This window comes from Patella vulgata, chromosome 4 (genome assembly GCF_932274485.2).
Source record: "Patella vulgata chromosome 4, xgPatVulg1.2, whole genome shotgun sequence".
Taxonomy (NCBI): domain Eukaryota; kingdom Metazoa; phylum Mollusca; class Gastropoda; family Patellidae; genus Patella; species Patella vulgata.
In genome coordinates, this window is record NC_065882.2 from 62,506,986 (window position 1) to 62,528,206 (window position 21,221).

Consider the following 21,221-nt stretch of genomic DNA (forward strand, 5'->3'; position numbering starts at 1 on the left):
CAAAATTATTCTTTCGTGAGAATGGTGCCACAGTTGACCTATAAATAAAAAATGCCCTTCAGAAGAAAATATCACCTTGCTTCTGTACTTCAGAACGCCCCCTACTGACACCAATAAAGAGGTTTATTTCAAATATGACGGCCAACTTTTATTCGTGTTTCAGCTGATAGGTTATGGCCCCAAAGTAAATAAAACACCAAGTTTCTCTCCATTTGCACGGCCATTTTGCTTTATCGTTTTTGGTCGAGATTCAATGAAGACGATTTGAATTGATCTTGTGGCTTAGAGGTTGTAGGATAATAGGTAATTTGGGTTATTATTCGCTTATTATGTGTGATATAAGGAAGCAAATGGAACATCCGGAGATCGGTAATCGCATTTGAAGTACATATGGCTCGGGGCCATTACCAATAAATGAATGAAACAGGGCTTAGCGTCCTACTCATATAGGGCAGTGTACATGGATGCGAGGAGCAAGGTGGCTTTTCAACTGCTAGGGGGTGTCGTGTTTATCAAACTATCCAAATGTTTTTCGGACAACTAGTTTCATTATTATAGCAATCGTTGTGAAACTAAATCGGAGAGATTTCGATTTGAGAGTTTTTACGTATATTTAAAACAGGTTTCGAAGTGTTTGGGTCCTGTTATGCAGGATCTTTTACGATGTTCAAAGTAAACGTGCCGTGCTAAGACCACCTAAAGATAAATTTTAAATGTTCTTATTATTAATTAGAACCGGTTTCGCTTTGGTAGTTTTTATATTTAAATCGTCCTTGTGCAAAAACAGAAAATTTGAACTTTTGACCTCCGGGGTCACAAAGAACAAAGGTTAATTTAGCAAGTTTACATTTTTATTAAAAGAGTGATTACATTCGATCATTTACAGCATGTTTTCATGATACACGAATGGCTGCGCATTCACTTTTAGTGTAAATAACTTCATTTGACTTTTGACCTCAAATACCTCCACAACATCCCAACGACGGACTGATTACCAACCGGCAACGTACTCTACGCAAAATTTTACTATAGAAAAGTTGGTTCCGGTTTTGTGCCCATTTGATGGAACACCCACCCCCCCTCCCCACACACACACACATACACACCCATACACACACATACCCCACACAGAGCCTCTGGTCTATAATATACTATGGTGTTGTCATCTCTAAGGTGTATGAAAGCAACTTTTGTATATCACCAATTTCTGCTTTTTGCAAAATCATCTGCTATACTAAGGAAGTTGGGTGACCGAATGGTCTATACGAGTATATTTCATTGATTCGTGTGGCGTGTATATACAGATTATAGTGTGTTAATGCTGTTCAACAACTGTCCGAAATCCTACGAGATTCTGCTATGTCTATGATCGTTAAACCTGCTATTAGTATGAAAATTCAACAACCAAAATGGTGGAATGATGAGTGTTCGGAATTAAAGCTACAGAAATACAGACTTCTAGATATTTTTCGAATCACAAACTTAGAAGACGATCTGTTAATGTATAAAAAAGTCAAAAGTAGATTCAAACTCGCGTGCACAAAAAGTCAAAAGGAACAAACTGAGCGTAAATCGAATGAGGTGATTCAAAGTAATGGTGAAGATTTATGGAAGAGCGTCAGGAACTTTTTGAAACGCAGTGATCGTAAGCCAAATATATCGGCCGATGATTGGTACTCGTACTTTAAAGACTTATTAAATTCGAGTCATTTTGAGACAGATGAACGCTTCAGTGAACTTGCTACTGAGACAGTTAGAAATCACATTCCGGTTTTCGATGAAATCTTAGACTCAGAAATCACAGCTGCAGAGATACGCAAGGCAGCGAATGATTTACCATCATCGAAAGCACCAGGCCCCGATGGCATCGTAAATGAAATGATCAAGCATGCTATAGACGTTCTGTTACCATTTCTCTTGCTACTGTTCAATCAAATTTTAAATTGTGGTCATTTTCCCGTAGACTGGGGAACAGCAGTTATCCATCCCATACTAAATTCCGGAAGTGTAGATGAACCTGGTGATTATCGTGGAATATCTTTGATATCAGTAATTGGTAAATTATTCATAAAAATCTTGAAAACCAGATTAACGACCTGGTGTTTAATTAATGATAAATTATATGAAGCTCAGGGGGGATATAGGAAGGGTTATATCACTACTGATCAGATTTTTACGTTACAGGCACTCGTACAAAAATACCTCACAAAATCTAGAGGGCGTTTTTACGTAATTTTTGTCGATTTTTGCCGGGCCTTTGATGGAATTCAACACCATATTTTACAATATGTACTGCTAAACAATGGCGTAAGGGGGAAGTTATTTAGTGTGATACAATCTATGTATCAACACCTTGAATCTTGTGTTCAAACTAACAACACAACAGTTACCGAATTCTTCAAATGTAACATAGGAACTCGACAAGGATGTATGATCAGCCCATTGTTGTTCACATTATTTTTAAACGAATTAATTTGCATGTTAGATGAGTCTGATTGTCATGGGATATTTATTAACTCTGATATTAAAGAAATATTATCATTACTTTACGCAGATGATATTGCTGTGGTAGGGGACACTGTTCCTAGATTACAATCTCAAATAAACTGCATCCAAACATTTTGCAAGAAATATGGGATGCAAATTAACTTAAGCAAAACAAAGGTCGTCGTGTTTAGACGAGGTGGAATTGTCAAGTCGTATGAGAAATGGTTTCTCGATGGCACAGAAATTGAGACGGTAAATGGCTATAAATATTTGGGTATATTTTTCACTTCAAAACTATGTTGGACCCTTGCGACAGACACCCTTGCACAGCAGGCCAGGAAGGCCTCCAATATGTTAACATATTATATCAAAAAGAACAATATTAGTATTAAAAATTCATTATTTTTATTCGATCGAATGATCGTACCAATATTAGAATATGCTTCTGCGATTTGGGGTTTTAGAAAATATGAATCGATAGAAAAGGTGCAGTTAAGGTTTCTGAAATCTATATTACACGTTAGTTCTAACACATGTAATTGTGCAGTATATGGTGAAACTGGTCGAGTACCACTCTATGTAAATACTATATATAATTGTCTTAAGTATTGGTTAAAATTACTATATTTACCAAATTCCAGATATCCTAAAGCTTGTTATGACTTATTGTACAATTTAGATTTGGCTGGAAGGTCAACTTGGGCCAGTAATATTAAGCATATTTTATATGAATATGGATTTGGTTACGTTTGGCAAGAGCAGGATGTTTTTGATGTAAATGGGTTTTTATCATCATTTAAGCAAAGGCTAATTGATTGCTCACGTCAACAATTATCATGTGATATTAAAGAGACGTCCAGACTACAAAATTATAGCTTGATTAAACACAATGTTAACTATATGAACCTTATTTATCCAAGGTATCTGTGACTAAATTTCGACAATCCTTAACTCGTTTTCGATGTTCAAACCATGATTTGGCTGTAGAGACAGGACGCTGGAAGAATGTACCAAAAATTGAAAGAGTCTGTAAATACTGTGATGAAATGCATGATTTAAAACAAACAGAGGATGAAATACATGTTATTGTTTATTGTAAATTGTATGATAATCTAAGAACCAAATTACTTCCAGAAATAGAGAACGAGAGACAACATAAAACAAATAGGGATATTTTTATTAGGGTCATGTCTGACGAAAATAATTATCGAAATTTAGCTATGTTTATTTATCAGTCATATGTTATCCGAAAACAAATTGATAATTGTAAATAGTTATGCTTATTTTGATTTATTATTATATTATATCAACAAATTATGTATACATATTGTCTTTATTACCATTATTATTTATTACTGTTATTTATCTCACATTTACTCACCGCACTTCTTATATGTTGTAAAAATTTATGTACTATGGGCTGGAGGCCTTAAATACTGTGAATAAATAAATAAAAAAAATAAAAAAATAAAAGATTTTATTTTAAAGTTTATTAAGCCATCTTTTCTTATTCAACTCAATTACATGATGAGATATGTATTGATTTTTAAAGATGTGTTATGTAACATTAGACAAGAGCTAACAATTCTTGCTATAAAAATAGATAATGAAACGGAATATGTTGAAAATTCAATCAAATTACTTCATTCTGAGTCACGTTATCACCGTTAGAAGAAAAGTCTTGTCGAGTGTCATTGCTACCGTTGTTACGATATAAACAAAGTCTCGATTATTCAATTTTTAATGAATTCATTAACTGCCAATCGTATTTAAATCTGTTGAAAATCTCCAGCATCCGATGGCATAGAGAGTTGATTAATAATATGGTGTCCGTAACTTAATTAATGTCTAATTAAAGATACATTATGTAAGATGCAAAACATGCAATAGGCAAATTTAGCTCTTGCATAATGCCTGTTTAAGTAAGTTTAATAAATAAAGAAAAAAATAACAAACTTTTATCTCAATGTATATACGCCTTTTTAAAAACCGTTTTAACTCAATTGAAGAAACCTGTGTTGTTATATATTAATGTATATATGAATATATCGTGATTATATGATAATTTTGAGAATAAACATTTTACAATAAAACGGGAGTATCTAGAAATCTCAATCCATAGACAGCCTCTTATCTCTTTATATTCACACACAAATACTCACAGTAAGACCGTATCGTGTAAACTCAATGACAAAATATAGTAATTTAATGTTTCGAGGTTTGTTTTTGTGTAGTAAAAGATTTAACCCCCCCCCCCATCCCAATGCCGTCCCCCTCACGGTTTGTTCAAAACGTCTTAACCCAGAGAACTGTGATAGTCGACCATTTTTGTAAAAGAGAATTTAACTCAATTTATTGCATATCATGGTATAATAACAGAATACAACAATATACAGTTGTCCTATTTTTAACATAGATATTCAAGTGAAGCGTATCAATACAGTGTTTATATAACATTGTGTTTATTAAGTATAGCAGGGCGAATCTATGTGCTATATCACCTCGGAGCAACTTAGCTAATGAAAACGGGCATACGCCATACAGTGTGCTATAAGTGTCATGTTGCCCCGACAGCGGCACCACGGGCTACTCTTACTTCGAATACCAACTGTCAAGGGTTCCTTTACATGCACGCCAATGTATACACACTACCTCGGTTTTTTTGTCCCATCCGAACGCCCTGCGTCTTGCCCCACTGACAAATGAGACCTACGCCCGAAAATCCGGATGAACTTTCTCGGCCAACACATGGATCGAACACGAGGCCTCAAGGTTAGCAAGCATAAGTTTTACTCGCTGAACCACCGCGGTGCCGGAAGCGGATGTTAAATAAACTAATTGGACACACGTTCTCTGCAATTGGAATTGAAATAATTACGTTGCAACTGTTTGTTTGTAGTCTGTATCTGTAATTTGTTGTCATAACGAAACCTGCCTAACACTAACAACCCGATATCTTGTTCCATCATTGGGACTTTGCCACCACAGTCATGGATCCCGAGAGAGGTCCAAAGAGCCCGGATGCCTGGCCTCGGGGTCAGAAATGGTTCTTGGAAATGGCGTCTACATTTTTTTTCAATTTTGTTGAATGAAGACCTATGAATCGTCACTGCAGCACTTTATACCAGTAAAAGCTCGACCAAAAATCTATATGGATTTAATCTTGTTAATGACAATCACAAGGCTTTTATACAAACTACCAAGATAATCACAAGAAAGGGTACACATGATTTATCTTTTAATGTCGCTATGGAGAGAGAAGCCCATTATGTGATTGGGATCTTGGTATCAATTCTCCTCTATACACGACATAATATAGCCTGAATTGATGATTTTATATTATTTATGCTGTGGGATCAATCCAAGTATAGCCGTTTCCATCCTGGGCTTGAGTTTCCTCCCACTTCTAAAGACCAATGGGGTCAAACGAATTATTGAAATAAAGATAGATCATATGATATGTTTGTGAAGAAATGACCGAGCTTCTATTATGTGGACGCGATACCTCATCCCTGCAAATCATGCCTTCAATAATTGCATGCAGGTGAGAGCTACATATTGTTCAGTAACAGTGAGAAACGTGACACAAAGGGGTATGGTTGAGCAACTTTTAAAAGTATTCCCTCTATATTGACTCAATTTGTTTCTTAATATCTCAATGAACAGAATGAAAAGTTAAATTTACATATTTTGTAATAAATTATTGTCGACCTCAAATTACTACCTGGTTGCAATATTCTTATTTAAAACTAGTGATATTAGGTAAAATGTCTTGGCTAGGTAGTAGATGTTTAAGTGGGATATATTTATTATTTTATCTATACTATATGACAGGTAAGGAACGTATTTCATTATTGCTGCCTCATTCTGTTTTCGTTTTTATTTTATATACATTTCATACTTACTTCATCATATTAATCACCTGTCCAACCTCGTAAGGTTTCTCCTTGTCCTCCAATTTTCTTCCACTGCTAAAGATATCTAGCACAAGCTAAATCTTATAATAAAATTGAACCATATGGTAGTCGCAAAATGACCTAGTTTGTGTGGACGTTACCTCCCCCCCCCTCTCTCTCTCTCTCTCTCTCTCTCAATCAATCATAGGCTAGGCGTATTGACTCGATGACTGATAGGGTGGCAGAACACCACCCTTCGAAATATTCGGAAATAAGACGGCTGCAAACGCGTTTTCCTGGGGAGAATCTGATAGTGGGCACCTAGAATTAAGAAGGTTGTGTTGGCATCTTCTATTTCTATTGTAACACCTCACTGGTTTCTATGAATAAAATGCTCCTTAACACCGCGACATGTGTAAAAATAAAATAGATATCTGAGTAACTTCCTTGTTGAATAAGTATGCTATTAGTAATATATAATATAAAGAAGACGGTGTGTGAAACTGGCTACGAATGTATAACATCAACAATAAATAATATATGGTTAAGTGTGATTCATTTTTTATACATTTGGATCATGACGTGACTTTTAATTTTTTTAATAACTAGAAGCCTTTTATGTCCACCGGTGTCCTCTTACCAAGGCAAATCTAGAAATAACAGATAAATTTATACATTAGATGGTCCCTGATGCATAGGCGTACGGGCTCTATGAATTTTTAAGTGGGGGGGGGCGGGGACAGCATCTGAAATGCATTGGAAATGTCAGTTTACACACGGCGGTGCCGGTCGTCTGCGAGAGACCAAGGAGCGGAGCGTACCGTGTAGCCCCCCTCCCCCTCCCCCTCTAAGAAAATTGGGAAACGCGTTTTCATGCTATTCCAGCGACTTCAAAGTGGTCTGACATAGCCTAGCTTAGGTGGCGGAGCTTTGACTATCGATATAGGATTCCTCCTTAGGGCAAGTTGAACAAGAAGTTCCCGGGGTTAGTCTGCACACTAGTTTAATATGCATTACTAACTTTGCCTAAATGGCGATGGTGAATGCAATGTATTTATTGCTAAGGCGTATTTCTTCCTTCAAGCTTATCTTCTCCGACGGTTGATGAAAACTATACCACCCACACGGACAATATACTGAATGATCGCATCTCTATCACTAAACCTGCAAATTAATTGGACGACAACCGGAAGGCCGGTGGAGAGAACTGGAGGATAGAAAGGGTGGTTCCATCAAACCCTCCTCATAACCATCCTATTCATGCCATACACTGATAGAAAAACTTATGAATTTGACTATATCTGAGTCTCATAATGACATAATGAACATAGCAACGTATGCAAGAACTGTGGGAAGTCAATGGTATTTAGAGACTCGCCACGTAACACTCATTAGTGACAAAAGATGGATTCTCTTGAATACAGGTTGGAATAAAGGGGGTTGAAAATAAAGGTGTACAATCGCCATGATTGTTCTACAACTTGAAAACAAGTATGGCGATTATTTAGGGTGTTAACTCTTTTTATTTGATTATTTCTGTAGTTTTGTAATCGGAGTTCAGCTTTAAGGGTCAAATAGAAGATATGTTATACATAATATGGCTGAATTGATTTTTCTGAAATATTTGGACGACTCATTTGCTAATACGAATTAGTAGGTTTACAATCCTCAGATCTGTGACCATTTCTCGGGGAACAAGGTTTGATGATCGTTTTTGATAGAAGGGACCCTAGTGAAGATATTTTTAGTTTGCAATCTCTGAAAACTCCAGTAGAGCCGAAAATCCAATATGGCGGCCCAAAATGGCCTGAAATTGACCTGGACAAGTATCGCTGGCGAAATGAACTGTGTAATATCGGTTTTGCTGGTCACCCGACTCATTTTGGACAGTTTCCGATTCATTTCACAAATGGTTCATACAATATGGCCGCCAAAATCCGAAATGGCGACAGAAATCGGCTCGAAAAGTATTCTGCCAATACCAGTGGCAACATACACGTGTGATGTATCGTTTCAGGGGTTCTAGGGGACCAGAAACGCGAATATGCCATTCATAGTCTTTTAAAAGGTTATATACACTCAAGTTCCAACCCACTTAAGGGTCAAATAGGAGATATTTTATACATAATATTGCTGAATGGATTTTCTGAAATGCGGTAAGAATCATCCTAAGATGATAAAGATAAGAGTTTGTCTGAAAGTGATTGGGGAATTTTTGATAACTATTATTGGTATGAATGTTTCTTATCGAATGGAATTGCCCGATCCCATAGTTTTAGTGAGACCCTTTAATGGGTTCAAACAAAACTTAATAGGTATATTGCTTGAGATCCTTATACGGCATTTAGTAATTGAATTTAAGATATAAAACACAAATTTATATGGAAAACAATCACTGAGTTTATTTCACACTACGTTTCAACAAGCTCCTCTTGTCGTTCTCAAGTAAGTAATGACAGTATAATAGCAAGAAATCAAATTATATACAAGGTAACAAAAACAATAACTAATATGAAACCATCAAAGGGTTAATAAAAAAGAACAATAATAATCCTGGCAATATGTTTTGAATTTTGTTGCAGCCCATCATGAGTTTTAGGAGAATCAATAACCCCACAATGTCTACTTATGTCCTTTCACGGTGCCAATGTTGGTGGAGTGCAGAGGAGATACATGAAATAAAATGTGGTTATGGATTGGTGTTTAATATCCTACTGTTCCGCACTGGGGTTGTGAAGCAGTACGTGGCGGTGCCATAAATCTGGTCTGCCCTCTGTTTGCCCCCACCCCCAATAATTTTAGACAATAAAAAAGTATTTGTGATACGTTTCGGTAATCAATATCTTCTTCGGCGATTAAATCTCACATTCACACTCAGTCATAGACTTGCATGTTGTAGAGTCTGGGTGATTTCTTACCAATCCCATCCTGCGGTAAATTTACTATAAACATTAACACATGAACCACTTGAAAAGTGCTTTTAAAGATCCTTAAAATTTTTGGGTATAGGTTCAACGCGACGAGAATATACACTCACTCCGTTCGCTTGATACCTCCGTCTCTGTTCGTATAAGCTGGTGATTTGGCGAACAACAATATCTGGTCAGCTCTATTTATCTCGACGACAGTGTCTGAAATACTGCCAGACTGCATTTCCGGCAGTCTATTTCTCAACATATCACTCAACATTTTATTCACTCACTCCGTGCGTTTGACACTTTCCTCTCTAGTCGGATAAAATAGTGATTAGGCGGCAGGCGGTATCTGGTAAGCTCTATTTATCTCGTTTATCAATGCCTGAAATACTGCCAGACTCCATTTCCGGCGGTCTATTTTTCAGATTTTCGGGGCTTCGTTGAGATTCGCAAGTCCGTTCGTTTGGCACTTTCCTCTCTGAGGTCGGATAAAATAGCGATCAATCGACAGACGGTATCTGATTAGTTCCATTTATCTCGACAATCGGTGCCTGAATACTGTCAAATGTTTCTTGTGGAGGTCCCCAATACCTTCCGTAACGACTCGTTACTTTGGAACTCATGAAGGGGACTTCGTTGAGGTTCGCAAGTAGTTCGTTTGACACTTTCTTCTCTGACCGGATAACTAGTGATCAGGCGACGGACGGTAAACTCGTCAGCTCTATTTATCTCGACGATCGGTGCCTGACTGAGTACTGTGAGACAGCATTTCCGGCAGTGTATTTTTTAAAATGTTCTTGGGGAGGTCAACCATACCCTCCGTAAACAGTCTCTACTTTGGCGCTCTTGAGTTGGAATTTTCGAGGTTCGCAAGTTCGTTCGTTTGACACTTTATTTCAACGATTTGTGCTGGAAATACTTCCAGACTGCATTTCCGGCAGCTTGTCTATCAAAAATGTCTTTATTACATACTTCGAGAAGGTATTTGTTGAGTAATAAAACCTTCTAGTAGTTTATCGAGGGCTGGCCGTCCTTATCGCACGGTACAAATATTATCACCACTAGAAGCAACAAATTCCAGAACAAGTCAGAACTCATACCAAAATGGCCGCTTTATACAGATGAGTATTTAGGGGAATACTAACCCTAACCCTTTTAAGAGAAGTAAAAACTAAATTAGACCCAAGTTCAGTCTTTTAAAAAGGATTAGGGTTCGGGTTAGTTATCCACAAAATTCTCATTTATATAAAGCGGCCATTTTGGACTCCGGAAGCACCCGAACCTTGATAAACTACTAGAAGGTTTTATTTGTACCGTGCGGTAAGGACGGCCAGCCCTCGATAAACTACTAGAAGGTTTTATTACTCAACAAATACCTTCTCGAAGTATGTAATAAAACCTAATCGGGTGACTAATTATATGATTACTTAGTTAACATTTATTACCGTACTCCTTTTGGAGAGATGTGTGACAATTGTGGAGATCTGTGACGTGTTATCGTTTTGAGATATCAGAAAATAAAACAGTGTGGCATATAATAATGTTGTTACCAGTGGGCCTATAATCCACGCTAATCGTTTTACATTATACAGTTTTAATGTATTTGTATCCACCTTTCATAAATTTGGTTATGTTTAATATAACGAACCTTGTTGTATCACTACAAAATAGTCTAATAAAACAGTCTATTGACATTCTGGAATAAACTGGGTGTTACACTAAATTATTTTGTAAATATGATTATCAACGCAACCAAACTTAAAATGAACCTCAAACATTTACGTCGCTTTATTGTCCATGACATGCAAAGCTTGTAAGAGCTATGTAGGTTAGAGCTTTTTAAAAGATCCTTTTGAAAAATAATTCAAGTAGTCAGGGAAACTGTAACGAAATTATTATATTAGCATGTATTATTTATCAGCCAAAAACTTGTAAACTCCGCACACGTCATTCTGTTTGAATTTTGAATTGTTTGTATGCCAGAGCTTTTTTAAAAGATCCTTTTGAAAAATAATTCAAGTAGTCAGGGGAAACTGTAACGAAATTATTATATTAGCATGTATTATTCATCAGCCAAAAACTTGTAAACTCCGCACACGTCATTCTGTTTGAATTTTGAATTGTTTGTATGCCCTGACCCTATTACAGTTATCAAGGAAGAGCCCTGTCAGTCATGGGTTTTCCTCTGCTCATACAAACTTATAAATGACTTTAAAAAAATAAGAGCTGGGCTATTGGATGATTTTGCCGATACCTTCACAAAGGTCGCGTTTTAACTACCAGGCGCCATGTTTAGTGAGATATTTAATGCAATCCGACAAATAATTGAGCTCAAATGGTTCTTTTACGTGCACGCCAAAGTGTACAGCACCCAAATTTATACACGGGATCTCAGTTTTTCGTCCCATCCGACCGGCTAGACGCTTTCCATTGTCAGGCCCCCTGTCCTAAAGCAACCACAAGTAGAGACCACGCTAGAAAATTCCGGTGACCTTTCGCGGCCAACACCGAGACCCAACCCCGGGACCATCTTATTAACGAGCGAATGCTCTAACTCACTGCGCCACCGTGGTTTCTAGCATCAATATGGTATAATGTTATGCAATAGCAATATGTTTTGGTAACATATATTTTTGCAGGTATACAATCAATGTCTCAATAACATTCTTTATTTAATTAAACCCGAGTTTTGTCCATAAATCTTGAATACTTAATAAATGTGTTTTTGAATACACTTAACATGTAACAATTAAATGCCCACGGGCAAGTTGATAAATTGCTCATTTCAGCTTATAGTGACAACGCGTGATGTTCATCATTCTTCAACATCGCTTTCAATCTTCCTAATTGTTTGCATATAAATGGATAAATAAACATTAAAATAGATAAGTAAACAACTTCCTGGTCTTAATACTTTAAATACGTGACGTTATTAGAGTTGTCACACATGACTAGATTGGGTTAGACCGATAAAATGGCTAGGTTAGGCATTGGATATTTGGGACTAATATATTTGTTATTTCATTTCTACTACCTCACAGGTAAGAAATATATTTATTTAATTGATAATATATGACCACTAATAGAAGGTCCATTGTTTCAAAATAATGAACATAAATGGTTATAGGTGGGCCGGAAGCCGAATTATAAGGCTTTATCATGATCTCTCATCAACATTAAAATCAGTTAAAAATATGCATAAAACGGACACAGCGGATTACATTCAAATATTATTTTACGATTTAATGGTCCTTAGAAAACATATCTTCAATGTTTAAAAATTGTGGGTTGAATGTTCAATTGTAAACAGCAATTACCTGGATACATACTTTTGCTATATATTTAGAAACTATATGCTATTATAGCTCTATCGTGTACTGTTCGTGCTTCGCATTAAATCAGTTCAGCCTACTTTCAAACCAAAAACAGATCAGACGAAACAAGAAATCAAATTAATGAAAATGAATTGAAATAAAACATAGTCATCCTCTTTGCTTTAATCCTGGTTAAATCCGGGTGTCAACAAGAAATAATTCTCGGTGAGCGCAGACTTCAATGAAAATGTTTTTGGTTTTTTTTGATTATAGGTAGATATGGTTGTTATTGTCAAGAGGAATGTAATAAGGGGTGCACGGATACCGGATGTAATAATACGACAGGTGTCTGTACAGAATGTATACCGGGTTTATTTGGTACAAACTGTACAAAGGATTGCAATAATTGCATAGGCGACTGTGACAAAATCAACGGATATTGTGCTAAATGTAAAGAAGGTTTTCATGGTAATAACTGTCAAGATAATTGTAGCAGTGGATGCACTAACAGTGTTTGTAGTAAACCTACTGGCGATTGTACGGATGGATGTAAAGATGGAAGATTTGGTTCAGACTGTATGAAAATATGTGATATTACTAACTGTCTAAATAACTGTAGCATAACTACAGGTCACTGTACGGAATGCAAATCTGGTTGGTTTGGTACAAACTGTAAATCAAATTGCCCAGGAACCTGTAAAAGCGAGTGCCGCCAAGCGAATGGTAGATGCAACGTTTGCAAAACTGGATTGTTTGGTGATGGTTGCACTGAACAATGTCCTGTCAACTGTACAGATACCTGTCAAAGGTCTGATGGCAAATGTTATGGGTGTAAACCTGATACAGTTGGGTCTCACTGTAACGGTACGTGTAGACCTGAATGTGTACCTATGATCGGAACGCCATTGGGAACTTGTGATAGAGATGGCGTATGTACTAAATGTATTGAAGGTAAATATGGTACTTTATGCGAGATAAACTGCAGTGTCAACTGTGTTGCCGGATGTGCGAGATCTGGTGGTCGGTGTGGTAGTTGTATTAAAGGTAATAATTATACATTCTATTATCTACGTTCATTCTTATCTTTGTAACATTACAGCATGACTATATTACAACCATTCCGCCTTTCTGCCACGGCAGCGGCTGCACTCGGGTAAGTCCATACGCCCGTCTCTGGTCGCCTCTGCTCTTCTCACCTTCCCGTCTATCTAACTGTCAGTAAACTTGTGGTTATATACCTTAAACAATAGGGAACGTTGATACGAACAAGTTCATTATAAATGGAATTTACAATTTATCGTATTAATTTCGCTGACTGGTATAAATCTATACAGGCCATACATCAACATTGTCAATACGTGTGGGATTGATTAAGTCTGTAATTATATAAGTACGTGCATATAGGTAGTAGACGTGTATATATAAAAAAAATTGAAAAAAGAACTACATTATTTGTCGATTACTAGCCCTTTGGCTCATTTTAATACCAAAATACTATTTTAAACTAGTATCTACTTTCACACTTGCCTTTGTAATATTCCAATTATTTTGACCATATCGTATTTTGAACTAGATGCTTTTCATACTAGACCCACAGACCTAGGATCTTCTGATTATCGAGTCTCCGCAAGCACCTGGCCTGACAGGAGAAATCCAAGAACTCTCGGGTACTAAATGGCGTTTCCAATATGCCAATACTGGATTAAAGGTATTGAAATTGAATTCTCCCAAGCCGACTTAATAAAAAAATATCTCTAGTATCCTTGGCAACTGTAACAAAGTACTCTATAACTTTCATGAATTAAACGGTCATTTAGGTGCTTAGAACTTTGTGACCTCAGCTGATTTTTTATAATATATGATATTGACTTTTCAACTCTGTATAAACTTCTCTTAAGGCACGGACAGGCTATGATCTAATTAAACATGTAATTAATCCCATATGTCATTTACAAACTACATATGATCTGTGCACACGCTCCGCATTACTTCGAGGAAATACGAACTGGTCAGTAAGCATACCATGACGAGATAAAAGAGACAACATTATTGCATATATGATCATGAGTTATATATTGTCCGAGGGTATATAATGAGGAGTTCACTGACAGTTAAACAAGACAACTAAAGACGACTAGACAGAGCAGAGAGAGACGGAGAGGCCGGTGTATGAACTTACCCAAGTTCAGTCGCTGCCTTGGCAGAGGGGCGGAATGGTGGATTTAATATGGTTATATGTGTTCCTGTAGAAGTCTAGTTCCCGATGTAGTTTAGTTCATGTTGTATGTATATAACTGTAGCTGTTTTATATACCTGATGTAAATAAATCATATATTTACTAAACTAATCTCTGTTATCACTAAGATAGTGTTACACAACAACAAGATAATCGCCGTATTTGGTCACGTCACGATTCCCAAACTGTGACAGGTCTGAATTCCATGTAACTCGAATGTAATTCTGTGAAACCTGTGATCAGTAGAATCGTGTCGACCATTTTAAAATATCCCACAGTTTTGGTAGAATATATCTCCAGTATTCACTAATTATGACTTATATTCTGAAGATTTATTTTCCCTTATTTGTCAACATTCAGAGCATTGGAGGTACCGACCTTTCTATTTTTTGTTACAGGTAAAAGTGGAGATATGTGTAATGACGACTGCAATGATAACTGTACTATATGTCAACAAGCTGACCCCAATGATTGTTCTGCATGTATTGATACAAGGTGGGGAACATCATGTAATACACCATGTAGTTATAACTGTAATGGTAGTTTATGTCATCACGTGACCGGACTTTGTTTGTATGGTTGTAAAGCGGGAAAGACTAGAGCCAATTGTACAGAAGGTAGGTTACGTTTAATAATCCAGGTGTGGGGAGTGGTAATTATTTGTCGTGATGATATCTACATGGTTTATTGGTTAATTTGTTTGTTGTATTTTATTGCAGATTTTCGCAATACATGGTTTATTGGTTAAATTGTGTGCATATTATGGATTCTGGTAGTTGTCTATTGGTCTAATGTGTTGTATTTTGTTGTATATTTTCGCGATACTATAAATTGTTTATATTATTTTCAAGATTGATTGTCCGTTCTGGTGGCCCTTATTGTACAGTTCTTGTTATAAATTGTTCTTGTTTATCATGTTATCACTATAGATTGTTCTTATAGGCTAGATGATTGTTTACACTATTACTATAGATTGTCCTTCAGTGTAGATTGCTTGATTATATTGTGATTGCAAATTGTTTACATAATTATCCTTGTGGTTTACAATATTACTATAGATTGTCCTTCGATATAGATTACTTAATTATATTATTATTACAAATTGTTTACAGGATTGATTTGTGGTTTATAGGATGTAAATTGTTTATTATATTATCACAATATATTGGTCTGATTGGTCTGATATAAATTGTTTACAGATTCTCCTACATGATGAAAATGTATTATTTGATTACAATAGATTATCCTTGTCAATCTTAATTATATCATTATTGCAAATCATTTATTGTAATTTCTCACCGATATGGTTAGTACTATTATTATAGATTTTCCGTGTGGTTTATATGATGTAAATTGTTTACTGTGTTAACGCAATAGATTTTTCTGATATGATGTAAATGAACTACATTATTACCATATATTTACTGATGTAAATTGTTGATTATGTTATATTGTCCTGGTTTATAAATTGTTGATTGTATGTTATTATTGTAAATTGTTTATATTGTTATTTATATAGATTATTTTTCGGTTTTTATCCAATGTAACTTGTTTACTGCATTATTATTATTAGTGACATTGCTATTATCACCCTAGTTATGTTATTTCTTTAGATATCCAACTTCTTCATAGCATAAATTGTTTAATTATATTAATATTACAGATAGCCCTGGTGTCCTGCTGGCCTTATAGGTTAAATAATAATGATTATTGACATTCGTCTGATGCTTTATATATTGTAAATTGTTTATATTATTATCCTGATGATATGTAGTGTAAATTGTTCATATTATTATTTTAGATTGTCCTGCAGGTCTGTATGGTATGGGTTGTAAGAATAAATGCGGTAACTGTGCTAACAATACACCATGTGATGTTGTTACTGGAGAATGTGGAACAGTTGGATGTTTGCCAGATTTTACAGGAACAACATGTCAACAACTAGGTAAGATCAGATCAACACATCGGAACAGGTGAGGGGGGGGAGGGCGGGGTGACACTCTGGGGACACTTATTCTATGCCCTGGCAGCTAACTCTTTAATTTCACACTGCCGTGTGTCTGGGTAGGACTTAATGATAGTTGTCGAATAGAACTTCAAACTCCTTTCTGTGAGTTGGAGGGGGTTGGATGACCGAATGGTTAGCACGCGCGCGCTGTATCATAAGGTCTGTCATTGAGTCAACTGGCGTGGTTTAGATTCCCGTGTTGTGCGTGGCAAGGAGTAGGGTCGCCTGTCCATCCTCCTGGGTTTTCTCCGGGTCCTCCGGTGTCCTCCCACTGCTAAATTGAAATACAATTGAAAACCATGTTAGTCCCGAAATGACCTAGTTTGTGTCGAGTGGACGTTAAACCCCATTTCTCTCTCTGGGTTCGAGGTATTTTTATGTTACAATGGTATATTCTACAGCATGAACACAGCAACTGTTCCATAGGATCCCTGCATTGGCCGAGAAAGTTCATCCAGATTTTGCGGCGTGGTTCCCTCTTGTCAGTGATGCAGGACGGAGGGCCTGTCAAGGACAGCTTTCTAGTCGTTTGGGTGGGACGGAAAACCAAAGTCCCGTGTACACATTGGCGTGTACGTAAAAGATCCATTGACAGTTGGAATTCGACATAAGAGTAGGCCGCAGTGCCGCTGTCCGGGTAAAATTTCCCTCATCGCACACTATATGGCGTATGCCCGTCTTCATTAGCCCAGTTCGGAGCAGAACAGTATGACGTTAAACCCCATTTCATTTCATTTTTGTATGTTAACGTTACACACGATTCAAACCTATGATGTCTGCCCTGGCTATTTCGCCCAACGGTCTCTCGGGAAAACGCGATAGTTTAATAGAAATAAAAAGTTTAGGGGCGTCAACTATCAGGGATCCTTGACCATATTTTGGTAAATGTTTCATTTTTTATGAAAGTTGGCTAATCTGTACCAATTGTGCGGAGACCTCTGACCTGCGTCTGATCATTAACTTAATAGGATATCATTTTAAGGAACCGTGACACAACAGTAGAACATTTCTCGAAATAAATGTTGTCAGGAAATGTGGATCAATCTAAGAAAGTTGAAGGAATCCTGAAAGGGTAGCCTGCATAGTATCATAGAGTGGCCGAATGGTTAAAGCGTGCGGTTGCGCCATACGATCTGTCATTGAGTCAAGTGGCGTGGTGTCGAATTCCCGCTTGTACGTGACAATGAGTAGGGTCACCTGTCCAACCTCGTGGTTTATTTAATACTCTGATATCGTTTCACGGGCTTATAATGATTTGAACCCAATCGATTACTGCTTTGGTCATGTTTTTTATTCTTGGTATTTTTCCGTATTTCTCGTTGTACGTACTGGCATTGAGATTCCTTGTAACACATAGATGATCATGACTAATGCTAGAATGATACAGCATTTGGGATATAGTCCTCTTTTTTCGGGGTTTGTCTCCCTTATTGTGGGTTTATTTTATTTTGAGAGAAACCTGTATCATTACACGCCCAGATCTATTCACTTGCCTTACGCATACGGTTGATGTTTATTGCTTGCAATGTCTGTGTATATTTTGCCTCTTAAAGTGTTCATCCTGCACTTACTAATAGTGAAACGATAATTGCAATAATCTGTATTTCATTGTTACTAGCTGAAGACCTAAGCAGTGCTGCGAGTGGTATTATTGGTGCTGTGGTTGGAATAATATTTACCAGCGTTTTTTGTATCGTGGGATTTGTTTTCTATAGTAAAAGGTATTATTTCCTTTACATAAATTTTACAAAATGTAGATTAAGTAACTTAATAATGAGTGTAAAATCTAATAAAGATTAAAGATTATATAATATATATATTAATATTTTCTTTTATGTAAATGAAGTGTACACTTTGTCTGCAGTGTTCACTTCTAATACACCTCAAGGGCAACTTTAAGCCAAGTGGTCACAGTGGAAACACTACCAAAGACACTTCCCTTGGGGGACTCTCTCTCTCTCTCTCTCTCTCTCTCCCTCTCTCTCTCTCTCATTTCATTACCAAATCTAAAAAGCGTCTTATTTCGTCATCATTTCATCGACGTTTCGGAAAGGCTGTGCATACAGGTGATCATTTGGTTGACACCTCTACAAGATAGTCCATTTACCACAGGGCCTTCCAGTACAAGGATTTCTTTATGACACAAATCTCTTCCGATTTAAAATGTCACTATTTTGTTAATTTATTTGTTATCTTTTAGAAAACTTCATCCTAAACTGCAGTCTTCAAGTGTAGCAAAGACATCAACTACCAACGGAGAGTCTTATGCCAAGTTGAAGAAATTACCAGTTAATAAAGAAGGCGCGTACGAAAACTTACAAACATCGACGATTACCATGAACGAACAACGTGTTACGTATGAAAACATAGATACAACGGTTCTTTCCAAAAATGATGTAAACGATACCTATGTAAATTTAGATACAAAAACAGATTCTCAGGCTGAGTCAAATACATACGAAAATTTTGGACCTAAGTAAACACCTCAACATTAATATGATAACAGACATAGCTATTCTATTTATCAATAAATGATATGGATGCAGACCACCAAGTTTCTCTCCTTTTGCACGGCCAGTTTTGTTCTCCTGTTTTGGTTTAAAAACTATGAGGAGGATTTGAATTGATCATGTGGCTAAGAGATTGTAGGATAATAGGTAATTTAGTCCGAAGTAAATTTTGATACAAAGTTGGAGCCGGGAAAAGAGATCGGAACCAATATGGAGATTATTGGCGGTCTACATCCGTATAAGTAGATTAATCGACTTTTGTCTCCCTTCTATTAGAGCTTTTAACGTGCAGGTCGGTTGCACTTGATGGATAATTTTCCGAGTATAGCCGTTGACTGAAAATTGGCTCCTCAGAAAAGGACCTAACAATTATTTTTTTTTTTTCTAAGCAATATTTTTATTCAGATTTGTATCTGAATAGAGAAAGGGAACAGGCATAGCCTATATTAAACCCCTCTCCCTAAGATTCCCTAAAAAACGTTTAGAATTATATAGTTTAGGTCATTAATCGTTATTGATAACAATTTTAATTGAAGTTTGTCTTAATTTGTGGTAAAAATAAGGAGCAATTATTTTATGTATATACAAAAAAAATCTTAAACTCATGTGGTTATTGAACATACAAGTAAACATTGACAGGTCAGAATAAAATGGGTTTTGGGTTGTTTTTTTTTTTAATTTTTTTTTAATTATTCATATTAAAATTTTAAAGTGCCCCTGAACATCTTATATGAAAGGGCGCACTATAAATATGCTGTAATAATAATAATAATAGTAATAATAATAATAATAATTAACATTAGTGTTACTTTGCTCTTATTTTTTGAAAATTTTTTCACAAGTTGTTTTCCTTTATTTTGTTAATGTAGAATGGTAATGAACTGCTCTTTTCATTTTCTTTGTTTTATTTGTTTCGTTTGAATTTGATTTATCTGTTTAGTTTTTTGATTGTTTAATTTTTGTTAATGAAGTTGATTCTTTTAAACTTCGTTTTTTATTTTTGAACTCTACTTGGTGTAGGTGTTCATCAGGTAATACCTCGACTGAGTTCAATATAGAGATTAGCCGGTCGATTTGTTGGATATAAACCTTTGAATAATAGCGCCTAACAGGCAGCTGTGTTTAATTATGTTCTCCTGATTTTGATTGTTTCTGTGTGTTTGAAGTATATGTTTGTGATATGCGCTTAGAAACACTTCACGTGTAATGAAGCGCTATATAAATCGAACAATAATAATAATAATAATAATATAGACGTGTCTAGTTTATTGAATTCACGCATGAATAAAGTGTAAAACGTCTTTTTGTTGATATATTATTTTTACAACCACTGTATAATATGGCTCGGGGCCATTACGAATGAATGAATGAAACGGGGCTTAGCATCCTACACATATATAGGGCAGTGTATTACCGATATTATGTACATGGATGCGAGGAGGAAGGTGGCTATTCAGCTGATGATATACTATGGTGTCGTCATGTCTCAGGTGTATGAATGCAACTTTTCTATATCACCAATTTCTTCTTTTTGCAAAATCATCGTCTATACTAGGGATGTTGGGTGTCCGAATGGTCTAAACGGGTGCGCTTTAGATGATATGGTCTTTCATTGAATCATGTGTCTTTGTTTGGATTCCCAGCTTCATTACTAAGAAATTGAAATTGTGTATATCTAATACAGATAATAGTGTTAAAATGTTAAAGATCTTATTTTAAAATTTATTAAGCCATCTTTACTTATTAAACTCGGATTAAATGATGAGATAAAAATTATTTTTTAAGTTTAATAAAAATAAAAAAAGAACAAAAAGGCTTCTTTTTTTCAAAAAGTATATACGTACTTATTAACCAT

The 21,221-nt window shown here is 36.0% G+C and overlaps 1 protein-coding gene across 2 annotated transcripts; it reads left to right on the plus strand.

Moving 5' to 3' along the window:
* Window positions 1-6,223: 6,223 nt before the first annotated feature.
* Window positions 6,224-20,667, plus strand: LOC126818740 (multiple epidermal growth factor-like domains protein 10). 2 transcript variants are annotated; one of them, XM_050546287.1, is made up of 6 exons: window positions 6,224-6,321; window positions 12,886-13,656; window positions 15,247-15,465; window positions 16,650-16,793; window positions 18,475-18,577; window positions 19,057-20,667. In XM_050546287.1, the coding sequence occupies exons 1-6, from the start codon at window positions 6,255-6,257 to the stop codon at window positions 19,334-19,336; spliced, it is 1,584 nt and encodes a 527-aa protein (XP_050402244.1). In that variant the 5' UTR covers window positions 6,224-6,254; the 3' UTR covers window positions 19,337-20,667. The 2 variants fall into 2 exon arrangements, with proteins under 2 accessions (XP_050402244.1, XP_050402245.1); XM_050546288.1 differs by lacking the exon at window positions 6,224-6,321 and adding an exon at window positions 12,254-12,339.
* Window positions 20,668-21,221: the final 554 nt, after the last annotated feature.